The 18,711-nt window shown below is 59.4% G+C and overlaps 1 protein-coding gene across 1 annotated transcript in view; it reads right to left on the minus strand.

Moving 5' to 3' along the window:
- The window catches only part of Abcc6 (ATP binding cassette subfamily C member 6), a 35,303-nt gene extending 16,592 nt beyond the window's left edge, over positions 1 to 18,711 (minus strand). The window contains exons 1-14 of the mRNA XM_077106122.1: positions 18,676 to 18,711; positions 17,366 to 17,548; positions 15,800 to 15,925; positions 15,546 to 15,674; positions 12,826 to 12,951; positions 10,709 to 10,770; positions 8,529 to 8,660; positions 7,764 to 7,976; positions 6,560 to 6,737; positions 4,489 to 4,650; positions 1,887 to 1,979; positions 1,343 to 1,546; positions 1,048 to 1,194; positions 355 to 468 (exon numbers count right to left, since the gene is read on the minus strand). Of these exons, the coding sequence (XP_076962237.1) occupies positions 355 to 468; positions 1,048 to 1,194; positions 1,343 to 1,546; positions 1,887 to 1,979; positions 4,489 to 4,650; positions 6,560 to 6,737; positions 7,764 to 7,976; positions 8,529 to 8,660; positions 10,709 to 10,770; positions 12,826 to 12,951; positions 15,546 to 15,674; positions 15,800 to 15,925; positions 17,366 to 17,548; positions 18,676 to 18,711 (1,905 nt within the window). The remainder of the gene's footprint in view (positions 1 to 354; positions 469 to 1,047; positions 1,195 to 1,342; positions 1,547 to 1,886; positions 1,980 to 4,488; positions 4,651 to 6,559; positions 6,738 to 7,763; positions 7,977 to 8,528; positions 8,661 to 10,708; positions 10,771 to 12,825; positions 12,952 to 15,545; positions 15,675 to 15,799; positions 15,926 to 17,365; positions 17,549 to 18,675) is intronic.

Here is an 18,711-nt window from a genome sequence, read left to right on the forward strand (position 1 = left end):
AGCAACTCAGACCCTGTCTCTAAATAAAATACAGAATAGGGCTGGGGTGTGGCTCAGTGGTCCAGTGCCCCTGGGTTCAATCCCCGGTACCCTCCCCCAATAAATGTTGCCGTGTTTCTCTCCCTGGACTGTGAACGAGGGCAAGGACCTGGGCCCAGTGTTCAGTGCTGTGCACCTGGAACGGCACCCCACGGGGCTCCAGGGGTCACCCTGCACTCCCAGCAGGACAGTCCCCCGCGATGCCTCATTTCCACATGGTGAGAGACGCGGCCTGTCCCTAACACCCCCTGCCGCAGCCCCGCCATCTCCCCAGGTGGGGGCGCTCTTCCTGTCCATGTCCCCCCATCCCCCCACGCCCTCCTGCTGAGCTTGGCCCTCACCCAGGCTGGCGGCCTTCACGTCCTCCGCACTGGGGTCAACTTCCTCCAGGCTCAGGAAGGCAGCCAGACGGTTGAAGGACACCCAGGCCTGTGGGAACCAGGGCCCGGGTCACCCAGCCAGAAGAGCAGGAGCCCAGGTGCCCGGGACGCGTGGCTGCAGCGTCCTGTCCACCAAGCCCCGCGGGTTTGAAGGCGTTAGAACGAAGCCTCTGTGTGCATGTGGAGGTGGGGACCGGGACGGCAGTGGGGACCCTCCCACCTCCTGCCTCCAGGAGCAAAACTGTGACGATCAAGCACCCGAAAAGGCTTTTTTCCCACAGCGTCCAGGCAAGATGAAAAGTCATGTCGGACTCTGTCCACCGGGGGGCGCCCTCTCAGCTCCCAACCACAAACCCACCTCTGGGAAGGGGAGGGGGGAGCCCTGGAAACGCAGCAGCTCTGACCGGCAAGTGCCCAGGGATGCACAGGACAGAGCGGGCAGCGAGTGAAGCTCTGGATGAAAGGGGACCGGGCAGGGACTCGTGCACCAGGGCTTGCTGCGCCCTTGGAGGACCTGTGCTGCGGTCACCCTCTGGACCCTTTCCGATGGCTCCCTGCCACCCTCTGCTCCGTGTCACGCTCCTGTCCCTCCCTCTCCGCCTCTGCCGGGCCCTCCCGCTGGCCCCACCTGGACGAGCAGATGGACCGAGAGGGGCAGGAAGGCCTGGGCTTTGTTGAGGATGCCCAGCACGGTCAGGGTCACGAAGGCCTTCTCCGCGTCCATGGCGTTGTCCTCGGCCACCAGAGTGTGCACCGTGAACACCACCAGGGCGACCTGGAGGGGCACCGGCGCCGACCGTGAGCCGATGGCCGAGCGTGGCCGGGAAGGTGCCCCGCTGCGCGGCCTCCAGGGTCAGCGTGGGGTCCCCACCCGGGCACGCCCTCCCCCAGCCCAGGCTCTGCAGGGGAACCCGCGGCGTCACCAGAAACGTGGACACTTGGAAGGACACCAGGGACACGGAGAAGAGAAGGGTGGACGTCCTCAGGGCGCCCAGCTCCTGGCCCCGGATGCGCAGGACCCGCTCCAGGAAGGCCTCCTCCCAGCCGTGGGCCTTGATGGTCCTCATGGTCCTGAGGACGGAGCTGGTGAGCCGCGCCCGGGAGTCCTTCTGCCGCATCTGCTCCTCCTGTGACCCGCGGGAAGCAGAGAAGGGCCAGAGGATCAGCGGTCACCTTAGAAGGCAGAATCCCAGGGGACAGCAGAGGTCAGAGGGCAAGGGAACACCTGGGGACTCAGCAAGGGACGGGGTGGCTGCCGCCGTCCAGGTCAGAGACGGGGGCAGGAGAGCCCACCGCGGAAGGGGTCATGCTCTGGTGCCCAGGTCCGAGTCGGGGCACAGTCATGCCAGGGCGAGGGCAAGCCAGGCCTGCAGGACCCCCCCCCCCGTCTCTGGTGCCAGCGTGGGCCCAGGACCCGTGAGCACCCCCCACTTCCTGATTGGCACGTCCCTGCTCCCAGAGCCAAACCTGGTAGTGGCCCTTCTTCTTAGTGATGAAGAAATTCAGAGGGAGGAGGCCCAGGAAGACAGCGATGGCCGTGAGGGCTGAGGGTCCTAGAAGCTGGGGACAGAGCAGGTGGGGGGCACGAGACCCCCCAGGGATGTGGTCAGACGTGGGTCCTCACACAGGCAGGTGTCAGGGTGGGGGGCTCACGGGGGTCCACGGAGAAGACGCCTGAGGAACATGGGGTCCTTCTGCCTGGGTGGGAGCCGTTCACCTGGGGTGGGCAGGGTTAGATTCCAGGTGAGTCACCCATGTCACCAGGGGGGGCACTGGGCACTGGGCGGACAGTTCCCTTCATTTACAAGGCATTGGCGCCACCCAGTGGCTCAGTGGAGAAGTGTCTAGACGGCACACGCCTGGACCCAGCTAGAAAGACCCTAAGGAAACAACTGGTATCACCTAACTGTGGCACCCCGAGCCCAGCCCTCCTTAACCTGCACCGCGTGGTGACCCTCTGATGATAGGGACGGTCTTCTAAGGGCTGGGTGACGCACTCCTCGAGGAGGGCACCTGCAGGGCTCTGGTCTCTGGTTTTTATCACGGTCACCGTCTCCTTGTTCGACCTCCTTGAATTTCTCCATTGTCCTCCCTCCCTTCCTCCCTCCCTCCCTCTTTGTATTCTGAATAGAAAGATCCAGTGTTTCTATCCTGCACGTCAGGTACTGCCTGGAAGCCTCTGTGTCCTTGCTGAGCACCTGCTGTATGCAAAGCCTGGAAATACAGAGAGAAAGGTCCTTCCCCGTGGGCACTGCCAAAATAATGAAGTGCACCGGCACCAGAGGGCATTCAGGATCAGCATGCCACCCACGGACCCACCCTGGCACAGGGGCTTTTGTGTTGCCCAGGAGCTCTGCAAAAAGTTCTAAATGGCGTTTACAGTTTAAATCGTTGTGAAACTTGAAGACCGTTTCATGACATGTGACAGTGATGTGGAGTTCAAGTCGCAGTGTCCATAAAGAGAGCTCTGTGTGGTACAGGGGATTGAACCCAGGGGTGCTCTGCCTCTGAGCCTCATCCCCAGCCCTTTTGGACATTTTATTTTGAGTCAGGGTCTCACTGAGTTGCTTGGGGCCTCGCTAAGTTGCTGAGGCTGGTTTTGAACCCGTGTTCCTCCTGCCTCAGCCTCCTGAGTTGTTGGGGGTACAGGCGTGGGCCGCCGCGCCCGGCCATCACACCCAGGGGTTCAGCATCATCCGAGGTTGCTTTTGCACTCTGAAGATAGAACTGAAGAGTCGAGAGAGTGACCTGCGGCCCCCTAAGACTGAAATGGCCACCGTCCGGTCCTTTATAGATAAGCTTGTGAGCCCCACATCCACCCTGGAGCAGGACAGCTAAGCGCTAGATGGTCCCAGGAGCTCTTTAGTTATCAGGGACACTAGCGAAACCCACAGAGCCGCTGCGGGTCTCTGTCCTGTCCTTCACGGGCACGGGTTAGACACCCGAATCTGAAAATCAAAATGCTCCAAGATCCAGCGCTCACAGGAGGCTGCAAAGGGAGAGTCCACACTGACCTCGAGGGTCACAGTCAAAAACCAGGCAGACTGAAAACATTGTACGGGACACCCTCAGGCCACGTGGGTGAGGCGCGTGTGAAACATAAGTGGGTTTGCTGTTTAGACTTGGGCCCTCCCCGCGAGATCTCAGGAGGCGTCACGCAGATATCCCAATGTTGCAAAGTCCTGCCACCCTCACCGCCTCGGGCCAGGCATTCCACACGAAGGCTGCTCACCCTGCGGAGCCAGTGAACCCCAGCGGTTCTAGGACAGGGCGCTATTCCTGATTGCCAACTCTTTATAGATGGGGAAAGGGGCCCACGACTAGGGTAAAGTTTTCCAGTCAGTAAGTGGTCAGAGCAGGATTTGAACCCAGGAGGTACTGAGAGAGTTTGATTTTAATAAAAAGAACAACTGAGCTTGGTGGCGCACACCTGTCATCCCAGTGGCTCCGGAGGCAGCCTCAGCAAAAGCCAGGCCCTAAGCAACTCAGTGAGACCCTGTCTCTAAATAAAATACAGAATAGGGCTGGGTTTGGGACTCAGCCCCGGAGTTCAATCCCTGGTACCAAAATAAAATAAATAAATAAAATAAAAAAGAGTTCTCTCTCTTTTCTCTCCCTGTCTCATTACTTTTTCTCTTTTTCTTTCTATTTTTTTTTTTTTTTTTTTTTGCTCAGGTAACAATCTCTCTCCCTGTAAAAGGGTCTTTTACTATCGTTTTGCTGTGTGCCGGGATCCGGACGCCCCAGCAGTACTGATACCTTGTGCCCCATCTGCCTCCTGGTGACCCCAAGACCCTCCCCGAGAAGCCTCAAAGCCATCGGCAGCGTCTCCACCTTGCCAGAGGGGAAACGGAGACCCAGAGGGGCCGAGCCCCGTGCGACCCTAGGGCTTCTCCCTCCAGCAGGGCCAGCATCCCCAGGTGTGGGGCGGGGACGCTGCCCAAGCCCCGCCTCTCCGCCCAAGCCCCGCCCCTCCACCCCGCCATCCGCCCCAGCCCCGCCCCGGTCCCAGCCCCGCCCCTCCGCCCAAGCCCCGCCCCTCCGCCCAAGCCCCGCCCCCGCCCCGCACCTGCCACAGGTAGGCGAAGCAGAGGCAGATCCAGAGCAGCAGCATCCAGGAGCTGTTGAGGTAGAGGACGCTCTCCGTGAGCCGCGGCACGTCCACAGACAGCAGGTTGACCACGTCCCCCACCGCGCTGGCCCTTCTGGCGCTGCTGGACAGGGCCAGGACCTGGGCCGGAGGGACAGAGGGGCTGAGGAGGGGAGGAGCCTGTGAAGTCCCCTGTGCCCACCTCCCGGGGCTGTCCTGGGCATCCAGGCGGAGTCCCTCGAGCTCTGGAGCAGCAAAAATCCACAGCCCCGATAAATACACCAGCTTCAGCAAGGTCACGGAGGTCATCTGCCAGGTGCCAACCCTGCCCCGGCTCGCCGTGCCCCACGCAATCCCAAACGCCCAGACAGAGCCCTCTCTGGTTTTGAATCCCCAGGGAAAATATCCCCAGTAAAACTGGGACGCTGGAGCTGCATCCTGACTGCAGCACTGTTACAGGGTGAAAAGAGACAGCCATCCCGGGTCAGGGGGACGCACTCTTATTACCCCACTGGGCAGCCAAGGGGACCGAGGCCCAGAGGGGTTGAACAACTTGCTCAAAGTCGGGGGGGGGGGGAGGGGGGCTTGTAAATGCTGAGCTGGGATTGGAAACCAGGACCAGAAAGGCAGGATGTGGAACCACGCCCCCACGCCTCGGACCCCAATCCTGTTTCCCCCGACCCGGGGGTCACAGTGGACCCCTTCTGGCCTGTTGGATGTCGGACTCTACCTGCGATCCTCTCTCTGCTGGTGTGTGAGGGTGAGAGTGAGCTGGGCTGGGGGTGCAGCTCCTTAAGGGACAGCCACCTGTGCCCCTCCCTGAGCAGCCGACCGGCTCCAGGGACTGGAGTTCCAAAGGGAAGGACACCCAAGCCTTTCACAATGGGTTCAAGGGCAGCCAGGGGCAGCCCGAAGGCCGGCTCATTCATCGGGGATCAAAGGGGCTTCCTCTTTAGCTCAGGAAACAGGTGAACTCGGGAGACTTGAGAGGCCACACCCAACTCCGGTGCTGAGTGGGACAGGAGCCTGCACAGAGCAGGCTGGCCGGGCAGCATGCCAGGGCCATCCAGGACGGTGCCTTGTCCCCTCTCCTGCGGGTTCCCAGCTCAGGGGCTGGGAACTCCCTCATTCAGTTGCTGCAGACCCCCTGGAGCCAGGATCTGTGGCAGCCGGGTGGGCCTGGCCCCCAGGGTCCCCTGAGGGAGCAGTCACTGCCCAGCTCTGGCTGCTCAGGGGGTGGTCACAGTCTTCACAGAACCTCCAGGCCACGGCACTGGACAGTGGTCACTCCACCCTGAGCAGTGTTGCCTGGTGACAGGGGACAGTCCACCATAGCCAGAGGCTTTCATGGGCAGGAGTGGACACTCCCAGAGGAAGAGGAGGTGGATACAGTGACAGTCACTACCCTGCTCAGGAAACTCAGGTATAGAGGGACATCCAAGGTCAGGGCTGTGTGGTGTGTGTGTGCACGCACGTGCACACATGTGTGTGCTGGGGATTGAACCCGGGGCGCTTCACCACAGAGCCACATCCCCAGCCCCTTTCTATGTTTTTCCACCTGGGAGAAAATGCCTTGCTAAGTTGCTGAGGCTAGCCTCAAACTTGGGGATCCTCCTGTCTCAGCCTCCAAAGTCACTGGGATCACAGGCATGGGTCCCTGGGCCTGGCTTAAAGTCAGAGGGCTCGTAAGTGTCTACACCTGGTTTGGAAACCAGGACCACTAAGGCATGACCCAGCTTAGGCAGGGCATTGAGCTGACCCGGCAGTAGGAATCCCCAGCCCCAAAGCTCCAAGGTGGGAGCACACCTGGCATGTTTGAGGACCTGAGAGGAGGGTGAAGGTGGGAGGAGGAGGAGCTGTGTGATGGGATGAGCTTGGAGAGGTCTCAGGGTCAGATCACACGGGGCCTTACAAGAAGAACCAAGGAGATGAGAGTGCAGCGAGAGAAGACTCAGTGAAGACTGTTCTCAGCCCTGACAGTATCATCGAGAGCACAGGGACACCGTCCCCTCCAGCCTGGACGGGTGGGCGTGAGTGCCCCGGGGCCCACCTTCCGGTACACCAGGCCGGTGATGGCGGTGCGCAGCCTCATCTGCAGCACCTTCACCCTGTACATGAAGTGCTGCTCGAACAGCGTCTGCAGGCAGGCGGCCAGGAACATCAGCGTGGCCAGGAGCGGCCCCTTCCAGGCGGGGGCCTCGGGGCTGTCCATGAACTCCAGGAACAGGCTGGGGGAGGGCGGAGGGCAGCGGATGAGGCTAGCACCCCGCAGCTGCCCGCCGAGGCCCAGGGGCACAGACCCCTCCTGCAGAGGGCAGTCCCCCCCCCCATCCTTGCTCTTTCCCATGAGGCCTTGGGCTCCTCCTGCAGAGCTGAGGTCCCCCACCAGGAGGCAGCGCCCCCCAAAGAGGGCACTGAGGTCAACCAGGGCCAACAGGGTCCTCCTCCAGTCTGCCTAGTGTCCCCCTGGACCCCCGAGGAGGGGCCACGCCAGGACCCGGTGAGGAGTGGCCTCGGGAGAAGCCCACCCCGCCGACGTCTCCACCTTGGGCTTCAGCCTCCAGATGGAGGGACGGTGAGTCCTGTGGTCACCCATTTTGTGGTGCCCTGTTACAGGGGACCTAGTGACTCACACTCGGCCCCTGACATCTGGGCTGGAGGGGACGCTGCCAGCTCCCAGCCACGGCCTCAGGAGCATGCCACTCTGTCCCCTCTCCTGGACCCTTCCAAGTGGCCGTGGGAACAGGCCCCAGCTAGCCCTCTGGACGTGCAGGAGAGAGAGCGGAGAGCGTCCCGGTGAGACGGTCCCTACCAGAGCCACCTCCAGGGCGCCGATGGCGCGGGTGGGAGGCACCTGCCTAGTGCACCCAGGGCCCCGGGCTCCGTGCCCAGCCCAAAGGAATGTAAGGAAATGAAACCGGCAGAGCCAGTGTCCAGCCAAACCAGGAGCCGGCGGCGGACACCCGGGTGGACAGAGGAAGGTCCGCCCAGTGGGTCCCAGCCCGGATGCCACCATATCGTCACGGGCCAACAAACACATGCCTGGTGGCTCTGCGCCCCTCACCTTGGGGCGATCTATAGCCAGAAGCGAGTGACCCGGGCGGGGGGGTCGCCCCCTGACCTCAGGGACACCTCTTCCTGCCTCCATGCCCTGCCCGGGGCCTGAGCACCACGCCTCCAGGAAGGGGCCGCAGGAGACCGCAGCCCTGGAAGGACACCGTGAGGCCGCCACCTTAGCCAGACGCCCCACCTACCTGAGGAGCTTGGGGACAGAGAACCTGAAGACGTCACTGATGACCAGGCTGAGGGTCCCCAGCAGGAAGGTGGACCGGAACACCCGACAGAGGGCCCTGAGCAGCGGTCCCCGCGGGCTCCCCTCCTGCTGCAGGAGGGCCTCCTTCTCCGCAGCCTCCGTCTCTGCGGCCTCCACGCCGTGGCGTCCCTTGCTCTTGGACACCTTGGTGCGCCTTCGGAGAGAGGAGAGGGTGCCGGGCGCTGCCCACAGGCTGAGCGGCCCGGCAGGTGCCGGCCCCCGGGGTTCTGTTCCCCACGACAGGGGGCGGGCGAGACCTGCTGGCTCCGACACCCAGGGGACTCCATCAGGATGGGCAGTGGTGGGAGCGGGAGGGACAGCAGGCAGCCCATGGCCTTGGGGCCACCGTGGGAGGCACCTGTGGAGCTGACGGGGGGGGGGCACTCCTGCGTCCTCCCAGGAACCCTGCAAGCCTGGTGTCCCCTCTTCTGCACAGACGAGGAAACCGAGGCTCAGAGGGGCCCATGGACGGGCCCAGGGTGCAAGGCTGGGACCAGAAGGACTGGACTTCATCCCCCACCGGCCCCCGCTTTTTGTGCAGATGTTGGAACCAGGGGCCCCCGCCACCAAGCTGCACCCCAGCCCCTGTGTGTTCTGAGACAGGGTCTCGCTAAGCTGCTGAGGCTGGACTTGAACTTGGGGGTCCAAGTGACGGGTGGACTTTGCTGACCGAGAACCGGCCTGAGCCCCGGCCCCCAGCCCTCACCTCTGGGCCCCGCGGCGGCTCCTCCTCCATTCTCGCTCCAGCCGGGAAACCAGCTCTTCAGAGCACTGTTCTCGCTCAAGCGACCAGAAGTCTTTTGGTCCCAGCGGCTTCCTGTAGCCCCTCCAGAGCAGCCTGTCAAGAGGGACACCAGGGCACGTTTCTGCAGCCGCCCACCCCTGGGGCCCCAGCCGGCAGCCGTGTGCCCCTGGGCATGTCACTGTGGCTCTCTGAACCTCTGTAGGGCCCTGGGTCAGGGAAGGCAGCCGACCTCAGCCCACCTGACATCGGCGGGGCACCCCTCGGTTACGAAGAGGGTCTCACTATTCTCGGGGGAGCCCGTCCGCTAGATGATCATTGGCCCATTTTACAGATGATGACGGACACAGAGGCTCAGAGGGATGACAAGTGACTTCACCAAGGGACAGCTGACCTCGCTAGGCAAACAGACCCCTCCCCGAGGGTCAGAAGTCCAGGGGCTAAAACGCTCATGGTACAGGGGATCTGAACTCCTCCCCCAGCTATAAATACCTCTCCTCCTCCGCTGGCCCAACCAGCAGCCCCGGGGCCTTTGCATACGCCTGACACCCTGCTAAAATCCCGTTTCCTGCCACTGGTCCTCTGGCCGTTTCTTACTCAGCGTCTGAGCTTACACCTGACTTCTTAGACAGGTCCCCTGGACTTCCCAGCCCAGGTGGATTCCATTCTAACTGCCAGGGGTCTCCTGAGCCTCATTTAAGAAGAAAGTCAGTTGCCATGATGATCGCTATTTTTGACCTAATTATTTAGTTAGTGTCCCCTCCTCCAGCGGATGGCAAGTTCCCTGGGCAGGGGCAGTACTGTCCACCTCCCTGTCTGGTGTTCTCGCATTCTGGCCCGGTTCTGTGACCTTGGGCACGTCCCTAGGTTTCAAGTTTCTCACTTTAAAAGTGAGACATGTCCTGCGGCTGGTCTGAGGTGACTGAGGTCGGCACATACAGGAGAAATCCAACGCTACGGAGTCTGCGGAGGGAGCCTTGCTTTCTTTTCGGGTCTGTTTGATCCTCCTGATGACACCTGGGAGTTCCTGCGGGTGTCACCTCTCTCTCTAGGACTTGCCAAGTGCCCTTTTCTTCTAAGACACAGTGATCTTGGGCACCCACCGGCCTGACAGGGACGGGGTTAACCCGGCTTGCCGTGCCCTGACGTTGTTTCCGGAGTTTTCTACGGGGCAGGGGATTTGATGGACTTTCCAAGTCTGGACAGTGACGGTAAGATTCCTTTTTAAAAAGTTCATTGAAGTTTAAAAAAAAAAAAGTGAGTTTTTAAAAAGGGAGCTCACTAGGGGAGGGCGGAGGACACCCCCATGTGGCAAAGAGCAGGAAAAGCCACCCTTAACTAAGTTAGGAAGCAGCAGCGAGACCCCGGGGGGGGGGGGGGGGGGGGGGCTGCCAAGGAGACTTGTACGCTCTTCCACCAAGTCCACACATCCAGAGTCCCCCGTTCCTTGTTTGTGTGACGACCCTTTTATGTAACGCTCACTAGGCACCAGGCCCCACCTAAGGGCCTCGTCAACTTGGTCTCATTCAACCTTCACAGCCCACGAGGGGGATCTTGTCATTCTTCCTGTTTTGTAGGTATGGGGACTGAGGCACAGAGAGGTGAAGTAGCTTGTCTAGGGCCACACAGCCAGGATCCACGTCCATGTGGTTGGGTGCTACTGAGGTCTGACTGCAGTGCGTTCAGGAGCGGGTCTGGTGGGTGGGCACATCCCCTGTGCCGGGTGGACTGGCACTAGAGGAGCAGCCTGGGCCCCTCGGGCAGTAGAGAGTTGGCCTTTTGCATCTTACTCCTGGTGGTCAGCACAGAGTAGGTGCTTATTAAACGCTGGCAGAACGACTAAAGCTGTGCTCAAGCACAAGGCCCTTTCCATTTAACACAGGCAGAGCGGTCCCCAGGTCGCAGAGGGCTAATTGGAGACCCCGGGGATCTGTGACATGGCCCCTAAGAGGCAGAGCCAGGGTTCGCATCCAGATTGCACCCCGGGAAGTGAAGTGGGCGCAGGTGTGTGGGACACTGACCGGAGGCAAGCCCCCGGCGGGAAAGCCGGGCCGGCCCTTGTGAGCTTGGGAGGGGCCCCAGGGGGAGTCAGGTAGCAGCCTGGGTGGGTAGGACCCCCGACCCCTTCCCGCCACCATGCTTACCCAGAAATCCACCAGAACATGGCTCTGGAGGGGAAGGAAGCTCCAGCCTTTGGACATGGATTCTGCAAAAGATGAAAGAGGGTGTGGGAGGAGGAGGCCTCAGCTCACGTCCAGGGTGGGTAGGTGACCACGGTCAGGAAGACAGGACGGACCGGCCACGCACTCCGCACCCAGAATGCACACTGAGGGCACCGCCTCTTTGCCAGAGGCTGATGAGCGTGGTGCTTCCTAGCAGGCAAGGTGAAAATGGACTGAGCTACAGACTGGTAGAGTCCACGCAGTCAGAAATGAGAGCGGCTCAGGAGAACAGCTGTCCACACCAAGACCAAGAAGTTCTCAAAGAAGGACCATGTCCTCAACGATGTCCCTCAGCCAGGGCTGGGAAGAGGGCACTGTCCACTTCACAGAAGAAACACGAATGGTCAAAAAATACATGGAAAAAATGTTCAACGTCTCTAGCAATTAGAGAAATGCAGATCAAAACTACGCTAAGATTTCATCTCACTCCAGTCATAGAAGGGCAGCTGTTGAGAATACAAACAACAATCAGTGTTGGCGAGGATGTGGGGGAAAGGCGCACTCAGACGTTGCTGGTGGGACTGCAAATTGGTGCAGCCAATCTGGAAAGCAGAATGGAGATTCCTTGGAAAACTTGGAATGGAACCACCACTTGACCCAGCTATCCCTCTCCTCGGGCTATATCCAAAGGACTTAAAATCAGCATACTACAGGGACGCAGCCACCTCCATGTTTATAGCAGCTCAATTCACAATAGTCAAACTATGAACCAACCTAGAGGCCCTTCAACAGATGAATGGATAAAGAAAATGTGGTACATACCCACAATGGAATATTGCTTAGCAGTGAAGAAGAGTGAAATCATGGCTTTGCTGGTAAACAGATGGAACTGGAGACTATCATGCTAAGTGAAATAAGCCGATCCCCCCCAAAACCATAGGCCAAATGTTTTCTGGGATATGCAGATGCTAATTCACACTAAGGGGGGGCAGAGCTAGGAGAGAATAGAGGGACTTTGCACTAGGCTGAGGGGAGTGAAGGGAGGGGAGGGGTATGGGGGTAGAAAGGATAATAGGAAGAATCAGACTTTATTACCCTATGCGCACCTGACGGGTGTGATTCTACACCATGTTCAAGCAGAAGAGGGAGAAGTCATGTTCCACCCGTGTGTGACGGGGCAGGTGCCTCCTACTGTCACGTAGAGCTCATTGGAACGAAGTTTTTAACAAAGAGGGCTCTTTCCTGTGATTTTTGTCAGCTGACCCACAAAGTTGCGCAGTCTACCCTCGTCACCAACAAGGCACAAAAGCGCCCATGTCACTCCATGGTGGCCATCCCAACTTGTTATCAATTGTTAGGTTTTTCTTTGTTTCCGTCCTGACAGGCACAGAAAGGTCCGACGGCCGCTCTGAGCAGCTCACCCGCGTGAGCAGGTCTAGAGCTGGCCGCGGCCCGGCTCTTCCTCAGGAAATTCTCCCCTGATTCCCCAGGTGCCAGCTTCAGTGGCACCTGTCGGGGGCTCAGGGGCCTGAAAGTCTCCTGCCGAGCACCTCCCCAGGTGTCACCTCCCCCATGTCTGTGCAGTTATGTGACCGCTAACTGCCTGGGGCGGGGACCCTGTCTGCTGCTCACCAGATCCTCAGCACCCGGCTGGAGCCCAGGGCCGGGGACAGCGCTGTGGCCTCCAGACCAAACCCAGCCCACCGCCTGCTTCTGCAAGCCATGCTCTTGGCCGCCCGGCCGCGTCCCTCGGCCGACACTTCTCCTGTGCTGCATTCCCGGTTGTCCCAGTTTGCAAAACCTGATATGCACATATTCTGTCTGAACAAACGCGGGGCCAGGGCCGCGTCCCTCGGCCGACACTTCTCCTGTGCTGGCTTCTGCTCCCCCGCGGCAGACCGCTCCCAGAGCCTCAGATGTCTCCGGAGGGAGCTGGCCAAAGGGCCACCGCGAGGAGCTGAGCCACCCCCGTGTCGCCAGCGAATGAAAGACACAGACCTAAGCTCTAGTTCACGCCCTCCCTCAGGTTCCCCCGGAGGCTGGGACCCAAAGCGGTGCAGGCAGGAAGGAGGCCCGGAGTTGGGGACCTGGGGACTCACCGGCTGCTGGGCATCTTTAGGGAAGAAGGGGGGCCAGTCCACCAGGCAGGACAGCACAAACTGTGCCACCACCAGGGACAAGCACAGGTAGGTGGACAGGTGGCCGAGGGGGTCGCTCTGGAAGTCCTGCAGGAGAAAGAGAGAGAGCACAAGTCCCCCTGAGTCCGGGGGACGGAGGACAGTGTCTGAGCCCCCCCGGGGTGGAGGCAGAGAGGGGCTCCCAGGAGCCGGGAGGCTGGGGCTGAACAGGGTTTCAGGCCAGGAGCAGTGTCCGGGCAGGGGACAGGGCCAGGGTGTCCCCAAGCCAGGCCCCTGCATTCCCGGTTGTCCCAGTTTGCAAAACCTGATATGCACATATTCTGTCTGAACAAACGCGGGGCCAGGGCTGTGTCTGGGCTTTGCCCTTAGCTGGTGACGACGGACACAGAGCTAGGACAATGAGAAGAAGGGACACTGGGACCTTTTCCTTTCTCTATTCCAGCTCCCCCTGGGCCTGTGTTCTCTGGTTGACGGAGAGGGAACGGGTTTAACTGAGCATGTACTCTGTCCTGGGCACACACGACATTCTTCCTAAGCACAGTCTCATCAGGTCCGCCCACCTGGCCCCAGCTGGGTTTACAGCCTCCGTTTTACTCCCGGTGAAACAGCAGCTGAGCTCAAGGGCACACAGACGGTGCCAAATTGTGAGCTGTTCTGCTGAGCCACTGCAGGGGTGGACAAGAGACCAATAAGTACAGTCCCCTGGCTACTGTGATGGGGGTAGGAACGCACACAGGGCTCAGGCGGGGACAGTGACAGCCAGACCCACTGGGAGAGTCACCAGACTTGTATTCGGGTCTCACTGACAGGCAGACAGGGTCTCGCTGAGTTGCTCAGCGCCTCGCAGTGGCTGAGGCTGGCTTTGAACTCAAGATCCTCCTGCCTCAGCCTCCAGAGCCGCTGGGATGACAGCGTGCGCCCTGTGCCTGGCTCTCCTGAGATTTTTCTTCTGGCTTTTATTTTATGTTTTTGCAGACAGTAGACAGTTGTCCTCTGGTTTCAGGTGGCCCCCCTTCCCATGCTGCTATGTGTTTTTTTTTCCTTTTAACCACTGTTGCTATTACAAAGCTGGGACAGTGGGAAGACCTGACCTTGGGAGAGGTTCAGAGTTGGCCTCTGCACTCCTGACCACGTGGCCTGGGGAGGGCATTCCCTCCTCGAGCCTCAGTTTCCTGTCTTTGAAGTGGGACTTCGGGACCCTAGACAGAGCGTTCTGGGAAGACTCCAGTGAGGGGGGACATAGTGCTCCCTGGTGCCTGTCTGTGGCCATGGCTCCGGCGTGCAGAGGGCTCCCGGGTCTCTGTTTCTGTCCTGAGTTCCAGAAGCTGACTATGGGCCCCACATTCCATGATTTGGGGGTGCCGGTCGGTTTTCCTCATTAGGTAAAAACGTTGCTCTTTAAAAATCTGTCCTAGGGTCAGAGATGTCCCTCCACTTTCTCCTCCTAGGAGCAGGACAGAGTGTCCACGAGGCTCAAGAAGCGATGGCCAGCCATCTGCTTCCACCTGGCCATCGGCCCCCAGCCCACAGCCTCGGCAGAACGCTCTCCAGAGGCAAGTGACTTGCCATGGGTGGGCAGGTTTCCCTCTCAGGGGAGCTGGCAGGATCTGGGGGCTCTCTGGGTCACCACAGTGGAGGGCGGTTGCTGCTGCTAGTGGGTAGAGGCCAGAGATGCCCATCCACATCCCCAGGACCATCCCCTGTCCCCCCACCAATGGAGAAGGGCCCAGCACGAAGGTGGGCAGAGCCAGGCTGTGAAGTCCAATCCCATCAGCTCCTGATACAGAAGCCCCGCCTCCCAGACTAGACCGCTGAGTGAGCGTGTGGAAAGTGAGTGTTGGCACAGATGCACAGGGACGCGGGGAGGCCGAGTGTGTCAGGAGGAGGGGGCACGTGCATCACCTAGGGGAGAACATGCGTGTGCATCCAGCTCAGGCAGTACACGTGTGAGCTCCTGTGTCCTGGCGGGAGGTGGGCCTGGGACACGCAGGTGTGTGTGCCAGCCGGCAAGAGACTGTGATGTGTGTAGACAAGGGGATCTGTGCCATTAAAAAAAAGCACAAATGACAACGTGCAGGGATCTAGAGATTATTGCGTGAAGTGAAAGGAGCCTGGCTCGAGAGGTCAGGGCCGGGTGGCCTCACCCACAGGTAGAAGAGGAAGAAGTGGCTCTTACAGACCAGGGTCCAGCGGGGTGGCCAGAGGCTGAGGGGTGGGGGTGGGTGGGAGAGATTCCTCAGCAGGTACAAACATGGCCGAAGAATGCGGCCTGGCATTCTGTTGCCCCGGCCGGGATTGTAATTAACAATGTTGAATATTTCAAAAGAGCCAGGAGAGGAATCTGAATGTACCCACCCCAAAGAAACGGCCCCTGGAGGAGGCGATGCATATGTTAAGCACCCTAACTATGGATTCTTACATGGTGTACGTATGCACCCAAATACCCCGCTGCACCCCGCAAGTGTGTACGATTAGCACGTGCCAGTTAAAAGTCAGAACACGGGCGGAGGGTGGCGACTTAGAAGTGAGGGTCTCTTTGTGTGTCTCTAGTGTTTAAGTGACTGGGGTGTGTGCCTGGGTCTCTCTGTGTGGAGATTAAGCCAGGTGTGGAAAGGGCAGGGGAAGGATGAGACCCAAGGCCGCCATATGGGTTTCCCCAGCTGGCCCAGGTCCCCACTTACCCCTCTGGAGGCCTGCTGGGCGGTGCTGGTAGCTGGCAAGAGGCAGCAAAGTAGCCAGTACCCAAACAGCACCCCGGAAGCCCGGACTCCCTTCTTCCTCTCCATGTGAATCAGGAACACGGCGAAGCCCTGGGTGACAAAGTCCAGCTGGGCCCCTTGTGGGGGTGGGAGTGGGGTGGGGTGGGAGGGAGGCGCCTCCCTCCCCGACGCTCCCCACCAGGAGCCAGCCAGGTGCCAACAGAAGAGGTCATTACCATGGTGGTGAGCCACACTGTAGGGTGAATAAGGAATTCTGGGGCCTGGGGCGTTCCCTGTTGGATTTTCCAAAGAGGGAGGGCCACGTTGAAGGCACACAGGAGCATGAGGACGAAGCCAAGCACCTGGGGAGACAGGTGTAAGTCAGGCTGGGGCTGAAACAGAGGTGGGAGGAGACGTGGGGTGACCCCACGTCCTACTGGGCAGTGGTTCTGCAACATCCCGGCTAGGACCCTGAACTAAACCAAGGTCACACGTTACCAGTCTGCTGATGGGTAGGATGCGTGGGTGGGGGGCACGGCAGACCAGCCCTCGAGTGAGTAACACACAACAGGACTTGGGCCAAACCCATGTCCCCCAAACGCAGAAGGGGACATGGGACATTCTGGGTGTGGAGATACCAAGTGACATGAAAATTATTCTCAGGGTGAAAAAGTTATGCCCTCTCGCCCTTTGTAATCTCTGCTACCAAGTCCAATGGGCCGGGACGTTTCCAGAATATCTGCCCAAGAAAGCGAGAGAGTTCGCACGTGCACACACCACAGAGAAGCCAGGGCAAGGCTCGCAGAGGAGCTACCCAAACCACCCTGCCAGGCTCCTGCCGGGGTCACGGGCTACCTACCATCTGCAGCTGAGTGGGGCCGGCTGTCCATTTATGTAGCCTGTGAGCTAAGAATTTATTTATTTTTTTACATTTTCAATCATTGGTTACAAAAAAAAAAATGCAAAAGCAGTGTAATATGTCATGACTCGAAAATGAGATGAGAGTCACATTTCAGTGAATTTAAATAAAGTTTTATCGAAACACGCTCATGTCTCTTTCCTCCCTGCTGCGGATGGCTGTTTTGTGCTGCCCAGTGGATGACGCAGCACGGCCCTCAGAACCTCCCCGAGGCAACAGTGGACCTTTCAGTTTGCGATGCCCGGATAGAGGGTGGGCGATACAGCCAGAGTTTAATGATCTGGCCATGAATGAACTTGAAAGGACATTCCTGTAGCAATGAATGGAAGGTGAATGAATGCAGAGGCCCACACGTGGAATAGCAGCATTTATCTAACACACTATGGTAAACACCTAGCAATTTTTAAAAACTGTTCAGGAGGACTGTCTGTGGGGAAGCAAAGAGGAAAGTTAATTGGGCTGGGTGTGGCTCAGGCATAGAGCCGTGTGCTTAGCATGCCTGGGTCCCTGGGTTCCGTCCCCAGCACCCAAGAATCAAATCAAGTCAACTTTTAAAAGTTTTAAAAAGGTAAAAATCACCGTGCGCACCCCAAGTACACATGGCACCAGGAGATGCCAGGCTCAGATACCTCTGCACTGAGGGGACACGCATGTGTGTCTGTGCGCGCACGGGGTTTTACAATCACAAAATCTGTCTGGGGGGACTTTGATCCACCAAGTGTACCTCTGTGGCCTTTCTAGTATTGATCTGTTTGGTCAGTGGGCTCCCTTTCGTCACCACCCCGTGTGCTCCCTGGTAGGTGTGTTCATTTTGGGGTCCGTGCCAGGTTCCCGGGCCCTCCCCTCCATCTTCTGGTTTAGGGCTCCCAGTGGCGGAGGCTACCATTTTCACTCTGAAGAGCGGGGACATCCGGAGGTAGCCCCTGCCATGGCGGTGGATGTGGAGGAGGTAGATGGGGCCGAGGACCCAGAGGTACATGGGAGGCAGCCAGACCCCCGCTGTTCTCAGGAAGCACAGGCTCAGGGGGCCGTGGGCCGCAGGCTCCGGCTCTGTCTGGTTCCAGACCTGAAGAAGACCAGGCGGACCCTCAGGATGGTGCAACGCGGGGACCCAGTCTCACCTGCCTGCAGGTCCAGCATTTGGGGCCCCTGACATTTACATTAAGATGCTCCACGCCCTCTTTGGGATATGCTTCTCACTTCTCAACTCTTCCCGTCCTCACACCAGCCCTACGGGTAGCTGCAACCACCATAGTGATTTGGCAGAGGAGGACGCTGAGGCCCAGAGAGGTTGAGTCACGTGGCTGACCATACCCACTGGGAAGTTGGTGGTGCTGGGATCTGAAGCGGGGGACTTGTGTCCTGGAGTCAAGGATAAGTGCGCTCCATGAGGAGTGCTAGGCACAGGTGCCACCTCTTCTAAGATCTCCAGATGGTAGATGCTACTGTCCCCATCTTACAGATGAGGCCCACACAGGTAGGAAGTGCAGGGCTGGTCTCCTCTCAGGTGCCTGCCCTGGGAGCTTCTTCCATGGGACGTCTTTATCTCTGGGGTTCATCGCCATCTTTCTGCTGGCCCTTTCTAACTGGAGACATGGTCCCTCAGGGCCACTCACCCCCCTCTCACTTACCTCTACTCTGAGTGCCCTGAACTCAGCCTCTCTGGGCCTCAGTTTGCTTCCCTGTAGGAGCCGGGAAATGGAATCTCCTAACGATGGGTCAATCCTATCAATCCGGTCAACAGCAGCGCAATGCTGGCGCAGGGCAAGCGCTCAGTTAACACGGGGTCTCTTTATTGCCCGTCTACCCAGCCCTGAGAGCCTAGGGCTGGCGACCCCTGCCCTCCAAGAACTCCACTCTGGAGAGAGCTGAGGGACCCATGGCTGAGGGGCCCAGGGAGGCAGGGGGTCCTGCAGATGGAAGGGGCTCTCCGACGTGGGAAGGGCTTGGGGAGGGTCCCCTAGCTTCATGCAAGTCAAGCTCACAGCCCCCAGTCGCTGGGAGATCTGGAGGCCCCTTAGTCTGCTGTCACCTGGATTGTAACTGGACAGCAGGTCTCTTGCTTCCTGGGGCCAAGAATTTGGCGGGAGTGGGGGGCAGGGGGAGTATTTCCCTTCCTAGTATCGCAGCCCGAGAGAGATCTGGGGCCAAACCCAGCCCGGGAAAGGAGAGCGGGGCTGGGTGCGCACTCACCCCCAGCCCAGCGCACGGCTCGCCAGGCGCGGCCAT

The sequence above is a fragment of the Callospermophilus lateralis genome, chromosome 19, assembly GCF_048772815.1.
Source record: "Callospermophilus lateralis isolate mCalLat2 chromosome 19, mCalLat2.hap1, whole genome shotgun sequence".
Classification (NCBI taxonomy): domain Eukaryota; kingdom Metazoa; phylum Chordata; class Mammalia; order Rodentia; family Sciuridae; genus Callospermophilus; species Callospermophilus lateralis.